The sequence below is a fragment of the Pteropus medius genome, unplaced genomic scaffold, assembly GCF_902729225.1.
Source record: "Pteropus medius unplaced genomic scaffold, Ma_sr-lr_union100, whole genome shotgun sequence".
Lineage (NCBI taxonomy): Eukaryota > Metazoa > Chordata > Mammalia > Chiroptera > Pteropodidae > Pteropus > Pteropus medius.
The window spans coordinates 2,874,709-2,884,660 of record NW_024342470.1 but is presented as its reverse complement, the minus strand read 5'-3'; the positions used below and the strand labels follow the sequence as shown (position 1 = coordinate 2,884,660).

Sequence of the window (9,952 nt, the reverse complement as noted above, 5' to 3'; positions counted from 1 at the left end):
TTCTGCCCTATTGACTCTATTAGTATATTCAAACCAGAAGTCTTGAATTTTGATATTTAAAAATGTGGTTACTGCCAACTTGGAACACTTCACCAAAATCTTTGTTTTTAGAACCCCAGTCTATCCTGGGTTTGAGGGTAGCTCCAGCCAAAATGATTAATTATTTAATTAGCTTTTAAACTTGGGAAAGGGTATGTGTCCTCATGGCTGGCAGACTCTGGAAATTACATGCATGTAACAAATAAGGTAATAAAATGAAGATGAGACGTGAGATAGATATGCTTCAAACCACATAGGAACAATCAATAGAACTCATCTGGTAGAGATTCAACTGGAGTGAGAAGCCTCCGCTTGCATGAGTAACCCCAATATTCAAAGGAAGAGCAATCTAGGAGAACAGGAAGAATGCCTCACCAGTGAAAACAAATCTGCACTGGGATGCACCACCTCCCTTAATGAAAGAACCCCCAAGTTTTAACAATAAAAGCACAGTTCCTACCCTAATCCGCTGGATCCTGTTCTCCTTATATCCTCACTCCCTCTTGGGGGTCCTCTGCTCTTATTTGCAAACCAGCACACTGCCTTCTTCCCTTTTAATGTAGTCAAGCCCAGGCCTGGACAATAGCCCTTCCTATGACCCCCTTCAATACAGCTAACATAGGCTGGAACTTCTAACATTTACAAACACCAAGAAAGAACAAAAGAGAACTAAACAGAGAGAGTACATGGAGTATAAACAGTCTGGTTTACAAAGCACAGGGCTGGAATCCTTATCTAGATAATTTGACCTCAGGCGATTGGCAGCTCCCTCCCATTTTGTGAAACCCCAGAGAAAGAAGGCAGTGCCTGAGTCCCTCTCCGTACAGCTCCTGGTCAGCAGCATGTAGCAATGGCCACCCTTTGCATCCATCATCCGAGAGTGTCCTCTTGGTCTTGCTGATCCTGAGAGGACTTGTTCTCTTTCCTAACCTTTGCTCTCTTTTAGATTTACATTTGACCTGGAGTATATCCCTCTACCACAGGCGATGATTGATACAAGGCATCGGCACAGGCCTCAGAAGGGCCTTGTCCTTCAGCACAGGGGTGTGGCTTCACCTTTTCAGGCCCAGCAATGTGGCATCATTTCCCCCGTAACAGCTGACACTGCTATCATATTAATTGCCCACTCAAAGTTATAGGCTCCCTTCCTCACCTGCAACCTAAGCCAGACTGGCCCTGAGAGTTGTTGTCTTCAAGGTCAGGCAATCCATTCATTCCTGTGTCCCTTACATGCACAGTTGCCTGCAGGTACCTGCATTGAAACATGATCCCCCCATGAAATTTTGACATCTCACTAACAAGAAACATCTGAAGTCATTAAAAGTTGCATGTCCAACTTAGTAAATTTCAAAATAAAATAATAATAATAATAATAATAATTGGTAATCCCAGCAGCTGACCCTTTATTTAAGAGATTCAATAACAAATACTAAAGTCTTTTTGTCTGAATTTAATATATATTTAATAACATATAATAATGTAATCTGTTTTAAAAATTACTTTGTGGAGGATCAGCTTAAATGAACTTTGGTGAATCAACCCAATATCTTAACCATATTAAAACAGAGAACACAGTCTTCTGACATTTATGTAATACAACGAACGAAAAAGACTCATAAGATGCAATAGAAAACTTTTCTCTTCTTCTACAGCCTGTTCAATTCTGCTCTCTGGAGTTAAGATGGTATTAGGTAGATTCCTTTACTTTTCCAATAATTCAGAAAACATAAGTCCTCTGGTCAAGTTTAAGTTCCAAGAATAACCTCATTTCAGAATTAAAATGGTCACTTCCCTGAAATAGTCAAAAGCTTGAACTTCTTATAAAGTTAAAGCATCTTTCTTATCTCAGCTCTAGCCTGATTCAGGAAGAAGCCTACAGCAGGCACAGGGAGCATGGCTTCTCTCTCGATCTCCTACTTACAATCCTACCCTACGCCTCACCTTTGCTAATGCAGCGTCTGACTTCTCCAGAGTTAATGCTGGCAAAGGGAATTCAGTTTAAGGGGTAGGAAAGGCATTACTTGACTGATATTATTGTTCATTATGGCGCTTTATGGGACCTTCAGAGAAAGCAACTCCTCCCACCCCAGCACCACACACATTCACATCATTACTGAGTTTCTCTCAGCTTCAGGTTCTCTTGTGAGGATAGATGCATCTGTTCCAGCTAGCCACTTAAACTTCCCCTCTTGGTCCTTGGGCATCTGGAAGTAGACCTTCATTTCCAGGCAGGATCCATGACATCCCATGCCAGCTTTCCTTCATCTGACTACATCTAGTTGGGATGAAATATGTACTTTTGGCCCACTCATGGTAGAAGTATAGTTTCCCCCATCATGGCCCCCTACTCTGATGCCACAAAGTACTTCGGCAAGATTCTTGCTCTTTAGATTTCTCAGGTGTGAGTCACATACCTGTCTACTATGTCCCCCCTTACTGCAGCATATTTAGCTCTCCAAGCAGCATTCCTGAAGCCCCTCTATTTAGACCCAGGTAAGGGGGAGGCAACCTCACCCCTCACTATGGAAGAATAGGTAGAACTCAGAACAACCGAAAATTGATTTCCAAAGGAATTCTATTTCTCATCTATTTCTAACCTCTTTTATAGGCTGGAAATGAGTGACCAGCTATAGGTCACAAAGCCAAATCTTGACCACCTCTTTTTACATTCTCACTCAAGGGTGGAGTTAGAGTGGGATTGTCCCCACTGTAGCAGCCTGTTTTGAGCATGGAAATATGGCCCAAAGGAAACACTGCAGTTTAGCATCCAATAGTATTTACATAGAAACTAGAGAATCTAGGGCTGAAAAAAAAATGTTTCCATTTCCAAGCTCTCCCTTCCTAACAGTTGTAAAAACAGCGGATGTCACCTCCGCTAAGGTGCTCACTGTTTGCTTTGTTTGATTATTCCTGAAACAACCATCAGAGGGTTCTCACATGGAAAAGAAACCAATCAGTGCCTTAGCTTAGCATCTGAGGCAAGTACTCTGGTCCCTTTTTAAAGAGAGTGTTTGTTGAGTCATTCCATCCCTTGTAAGGCATCTTTTTCCCACTAACTCTGAAGTAGAGCTCTCTACTTGTCAGCAAAGGGCCAGCATATTTCAGTGTCTGTGTGAGCCTCGAGATCTTTGTAAAGTCCTCCTACCCTACCCCAGGTCACTTTTCTCACCTCCTCCATTTGGAGATCCTCAGTATTCTCATGTTTTAAATATATATTTTAAAAAATAGATCTGGGATTAGAAACAGGAAGAAATTCTAGGTTAATCAATGCATCCAGGGCTTCTCCAGAGAGCTCTAAGAATGGACTCCTTAGAGTGAGTCACCTGACCAAACGTCTTTTCACTAGGCCACAAAGAGAGTGGAAAAGTTGAAAGGTTGATTGGGAAACAGAAACAGGAAAAAGGGAAGTGAAACAGGCAAAAAAATGGAGGGGGAGAGAGATGAAAGGAAAGGAGGGAAGAGAGAAAAGAGAGTGGAAAGGGGAGAGGAAAGAGTATAGAGAGAAGAGAAAGAAGAGGGAAAAATTAGGAAATGAAGTTTAATGGGGTTGAAAACATCCAGAGGCTACTAGTACTCTGGTTACCTCTGGGATGATTTGAAGTGAGCTCTTGAGGTTGATCTGGTTCCTTGCAATTAACACTTGACATCAAGAATGTCCTAGTTTAGCACAGTCCTTCCACTCTGGATATTGTCAGATGTGGAACTGAGGACAACAAACTATGCATCTGAGCATGGAGGCAGAGAAAGATCAAACTTGGAATTGATCACTAATACTGCTAAGTACAGAAAAGATGCTGGTCCTGTCTGGATGTATAGGAGTGTGGGTCAGCCAACCTTATATCTTGGGGCTTGGGAGAATTCAGAGTCAGTGACCATCTCGTGAACAGAAGTCATGTGTGAATGGGTGAATGATCAAAAAATTGAACTGAGTGTTCTAGCTCAGTAGCTCCCAACATTAAAGCTATGGACTGGTGGCATCAAAATCACCTGGGGAAAATTTTAAACTATAGATTCCTAGAGAATACCTTTGGAGACTCTTATTCAGTAAAGCTGGGTCATTTTGAATAATTGCTGCTAAGTGACTCTATACATGGCTGAGTTTGAGAACCACTGTTTTAGATAGCATGGAAAGTATTCCAGACAGAGAGGTATGGATCTGGGCATCATATACGTGCCCACTATACTAAACTCTCCATCTATTTTTTTCATTTGACAGCAAACTTGAAGAATTGATTCATTTCTTACAAGTCATGTATCCCAAACTGTGTCAGCACTGGCAAGTTATCTGGATGATGGCTGCAGCGATGCTGGTCTTGACTGTTGTTCTGGGACTGTACAATTCCTATAACTCTTGTGTGGAACAGGCTGATGGGCCCCTTGGGAGATCCACTTGCTCCGCAGCCCAGAGGGACTCCTGGTGGAGCTCAGGACTCCAGCACGAGCAGCCTACAGAGCAGAAGGAAACCTGACATCCAGCTAGTGCCCCGCCCCAGTATACAGCCCACCTCCCTTTCCCCAAGTATAGTGCTGCAAGGCCAGGGTGTGGGCACACTGCTGCCAGCCCGTCAGGGAATAAGTAGGGGCTCTTTCACACTCAGCACCTCTGTGGGAACTATTTATACACAGTAATTGATGTTCTTGGAGGATCAACAAAACTGCCCAGGGAAAGCAGTTGATGGATGAAGAAGTCACCTTCACCAAGGAACTCTAACAGAAGGGAAAATCGCCTGCCCCTGGCCCAGATGGCCAGGTAAAATAAAACACCTTCACTGCAGGGGACAATAAGAAGCTCACTCTCCCCCTTTTCTTCGTTGCAATAGGAAATCAGGAAAAATTGTGCCCAAAGGTTAACTCTGACCCCAAGGATCGGCCTGGAATTTAAAGTCACAACATGAATATCTTTCCATTTCCCCATCTCATTCTTACTGACTCTCCTTTTGCCCCCTTGGAATCAGAGTTTCTCTTTACAAAAGTAGGAAAGGTTTCTCAGAAAAATATCTAGGCTGAAATTAGCTCAATGCTTGAAATGGGAAGATGTGAATTAACATATATGCATCTATACATACACACAACACACACACATAACACACAGCACGCATGTGCATGAAGCCAACAACCTCCCAAACGTGTGCTCTGGGTATGTGTTCTGGATAAAGCCAACTCACAGATTTTCACTAGGTATGAGACAGTCACCAGGTACCTGTTCAATGAGCTCTCCACATGGATTTAAGATTTGAAAAACACTGAAAACTCATGGCTTCAATGGTGAACTAGCTAGTATCCATTTCAAGTGCTAATTCTAAGCCACTGTATAGCACAGTCTATTCTCTATTTGTTCTCTCTCCATTGAGAGGCCTTTACCCACCTCTCATGTGAATGAGGAGACACGGTGTGCTTTCAACCTCCATGTACTCACATGCAAATGTGCAGTTGCACCTTAGTGCTTCAGTTCAAATGGAATTTCCAACCCAAACATATGTTTCAGAGCATTCCCAATTGTTGGGTATAACACTGAAGGAAGACTTCCCATGTTCAATTAGACTTCTTCGCTCCACCTTCCCAGACACTGCCTTTATTCATCCCTCACCGGTTTTAGAAGATGTTGCTTTCAATGTGGGTTTTATTGTGATTGTTTTGCTTTTGTTTTTGTTTTGTTGTTGATGTTGTTTGTTTTCATTGCTAATACTTATATCGAACTTATTACAAGACAAACAGTGTTCTAGGTATTTATTTAGTCCTCAAGAAAAACAAAAAACTATCAGGTGGGTACTACTATTCCCATTTTCAGACAAGGAAACTGAAGCACAAAAACACAAGTAACTCTGAAGACACCCAGTTAGTAAGTCGTGGGGCCGGAACCAAACCCAGGCAGGCTGGCCCAGGGGCTGTGCTCTTAACCACTGTACTACATTGACTCATCCAATGGTCTCCTAACCAGACTCCTTATATTTCAGTCCCATTCTCCCAAGTGGCCCTTCAGTTCCTCCACACCGTTTCTGGTTCCCAGGCTAACCTATTTTCTCTCACAGCTCTGTTCCTCCACTCACTGGTTTTCCTTCTATCATTCTCTTTTCTTCGGGACCAAGTACAAAAATCATCCCTTCCATATAGGCTTTATAGACCTCCCTCCAACTCCCTACCATACTCAACACAATAGAATACACCCTCCTCTGTGCTTTCTGGCACTTTTTAAAGATCTTCATAATTGATCATTACGATAGTATCACAATAACTTATTTATGTGTCTGTCTCCCCTAGCATTTTTTCCCTCAAAGACAAGAACCATGTCTTACTCATTCTCTGGGTAAGGGCCTAGCATGGTGGCTAATGCTTGGGAGGACGTCATTAAATGTTAGACAAAAGAACAAGGGAGCCTTCAAAGTGGCAGAGAGCAACCTGGGGACAGCTGACATTTTGCATACTTTCCAATACCATCACCACCACTATCTCAATAAGAAAAATAACATCTTTATAACTCTCAACTTATTCTAATATTTTTCAGTCTACTCTGAGAGAGAGCAGAAATGAGACCCGACTAGCAACATCATTTCCAAGCTCAAGAACTGGGCTTGATGCAACCTCTCCTTTTGGAAGACTTGTGTAGATCAGGACAAATTTTAAAACAGCATGTTTTAAAAGGGGAAATGCTTTACAGAGGCTAAAAAATCACTGTGAGCAAATACTAAGCGAGGGTTGACAAAGGATGTGCCATTAAGGTAAAGAGGTGCAGATCAAGGCAGACAAATTTGGGGGCATAGACAGATGGTTTACCCTGCCCCTTCCAGGGTGACCAGACACACTAAAGGAGCTTAGACCCTCAGAGCCAAAGACAGGATGCAAATAGGGCTCCTGAGAGAGTGGCTGTAGGACAGGCCTCCAGGTCGGCGATGTCCGGTGTCAGCCTCCCTTAAAGAAGAACCAGGCTGAGCTGGCCCATTGTCTACTTGACTATAGGGTTCCTACCTTTGTTTTCAGTTGAGACAAAGGCCAGGAGAGGGGATGCAATGAGCCCCTGAACCTCCAGCTGCTTCACAGAAAGGTCTGCAAGAGTACTTCCACCCCAGGTCCTCAGTCAACCTACTCTGAGAGTAAGGGAGATTGAGGAAAGAAGGGGCGTCAGAGTAACCACATTTCCAAGGGCATTCCTGAAAAAGTGCTCATCGGGATTTCTTTCTGAAGAGCAAAGATCGACCTGAAGCAGCTGGAACTGTTGCCAAAGCGGCAGTGAAATGGAGAGAAACAGGCCCTGTATTTCCAATAGTGACGTTGATCTGAAATAAAAGTTCCCCTCAGTATGCCTCTGAAGTCTGACATTACTGCTTAGACCTAGGACTCTGGGTGCCTATTTTCAATTGCAGAGTGATGTGCTGTTTGTGTCATTGTTGTCACCTCCTAAAAGGACCTTTGCTTTCCAGCTGCCACAAAGCCAATATGTATTGCTCCCCATGCACAGCCTGGCAGAGTGAATGGAGAGGGAGATGCTGGATCTGTGTATCACTGGCTGTCGATTCCTAATGTTGTTAATCCTCACACAGGTGTTCTAGCATCGAACTATAGAGTGTCACATGCCTGAGTTTCAAAATAAAAGCACATTTCCAAACCTTTGACAGCAGCTAAATGCCTCCTCATTTTCTGGAGCTGAGCCAAAATCTTGCCCCAGACCTTTGGATATTAGTGTGTCACAAAAGCAAGCCGGAAGTCCCCAGTCCTTGGGTTATTGTAGTAAGGGCTACCTCTTAGGGACTGGATTCCTCTCCTTCTCCCCTTCCCCATTCCTGATCCTAGTTTCCTGTACCTTGCTGGGCTATAATTTTTTTTAATTAATCCATTTTGCTATGCTTGAGACTGCCGAGTTTTTACCATTCTGATTTCCATAGACAGACTACATTTTTCAGTCTTTCTTGCAGCTAGGTGCAGGGCAATGTAAACCTTCCAAATCTAATTTCCTAAAAACAAATTCTCTTGACCAATACTTCACACCCTCTTTATTCCCCTCTTCCTACTTAAATATAGAGGATTCATTCATTTGAAGATTTAAGGCCCGAGAAGATGGCAGAACCACTAGGTGGAATCGGACTCTTTGAATGGGCATTCGAAGCATTCAACTGTGACATGAGCAAGAAACAAAATTTTGATATATTAAGCCACTCAAATTTAGGAATATTTGTCACAGCAGTTAGCCTACCATGACTAATGCCAATGTTTAGACCAGAAATTTGAACAAATTTTCAAAATTGAAGTGCTGGCTTAGCAGTCAAGGGACAGGAAATATGAAGCTGATATCAGGGCCTGGAAATAGTGTGACCCATTTTGTAAACAAAACACAAATATTTGGTGAAGTCTTACCCATAATAACTTGAAAGGAAGCCCATGGGCAGCCTATTGATCTAAGTGAAGTAGTTGGAAAGAACCAGAGTGCTGGAGTATATGAACCTTTATTGGCTGCCTTCAGCACGGTATCGCAAGGAGGAAAAAGCACTCAGCAAAGAACTGGCTATTTAGAAGCAGAAAGGGGAAAAATATGGAGAATGCTCACTATGAAGGGTTAGGAAATATGACTGCTTCAAAACCTCAAACAGCAAAACTAAAAAGAGCTTTGAGTGAAAAAGAACCCATAAAATTTCTTAGTTGAACCCAGATCAAAGATCAGATTAAGGATGTGGCCATTCCATTCGTGATTTCAAATGAACTAGCCACCATTAAATGAGGGAGGGAAGGGACATAAGGCTACAAAAACAAAGAAGTATATCTTGAGAATTGTGACTGGGAAAGGATTTGGGGTATAATTATTGGCACATGGAATCAAATGGAAGCAAATAGATCAGAAATCTAAGTTTGTGAAGGAATTGCATTTACAAAGAAACATAAGCCAGGACTAAAAACTCCTTTGATTGTTCAAGTTAGAAAACAACTTTTGGGATCCTAAGCTTATACCAGCAGAAAGCAGATAGCAAAAGCTAGGCATACTCCCTAATTCTCACTTTAAATGTAGCTAAGGAAAATTACATACAGTACATTGCTCCAGAGAACAGTTACCATGGGATATGGGAGTTTTTCCCAGAAAGTAGAGTCAGGATCTAATCAAAGGTAGGTAATGTGGTAGGCAGAATTTCTAAAATGTCTCCCAGAAAGATGTCCCCAACCCCAATCCCTGGAATCTTTGAACATGAGGTATCATTCCTGTTATGTTATATGGTACAGTTGATCTTAAAATAGGGAGATCATCTGTGCAGGCTCAATGTAATCAGAGGAGCCTTTAAAAGCAGGAGGCATTCTCTGGATAATGGTAGAAGTGAAAGTCAGAGAAATTAGAGGTGTGAGAAGGACTCAGTCATCGCTGCTTTGAAAAAGGAGTGGACTGCATAAGAGGAAACGTAGGCAGCCTCTAAGAGCAGAGAATGGACCCCAGCTGACAGCCAGCAAGGAAAAGCGGACCTCATTCCTACAACCTCAAGAGAATGATTTCTGCCACCAACCTGAATGATCATGGAAACTTCCCCAGAGCAACCAGGTGAGAGCCCACTCCAGCCAGCACCTTGACTTTTAGTCTTATGAGACCCAGAGCAGAAGACCCAGCTGAGCCTACCCAGACTTCTGACCTACATGATGGTAGGATAATAAATGGATGTTGCTTTAAGTTATAAGTAATTTGTTACACAGCAATAGAAAGCTGATATAGTGGCCTTTATAATGTCTCTTCATTGATATTCCAGAACTCCTACAGCCAGGTAGGTGACTGCTGTGTCTCTCCTCCTCTCTTTTACACGTGGCAGTTTTTATTGAAGTTATCCAGATCCTGTTTCACCATTACATTTGGGGAGCAGCATATAACTTTTTTGTTTATAGGGTAGCAGACCAGAAGGTGTCACAGCTGGACCTGATAGGGAAGAATGAACATAATTCACAGACTTGG

The 9,952-nt window shown here is 42.6% G+C and overlaps 1 protein-coding gene across 23 annotated transcripts in view; it reads left to right on the top strand.

Moving 5' to 3' along the window:
* IRAG1 (inositol 1,4,5-triphosphate receptor associated 1) overlaps positions 1-7,644 on the top strand; it is a 102,932-nt gene extending 95,288 nt beyond the window's left edge. For all 23 annotated transcript variants that reach the window (XM_039863590.1, XM_039863589.1, XM_039863585.1 and 20 more), the window contains one exon: positions 4,256-7,644. In XM_039863590.1, the coding sequence (XP_039719524.1) occupies positions 4,256-4,508 (253 nt within the window). In that variant the 3' untranslated portion in view covers positions 4,509-7,644. The remainder of the gene's footprint in view (positions 1-4,255) is intronic.
* Positions 7,645-9,952: the final 2,308 nt, after the last annotated feature.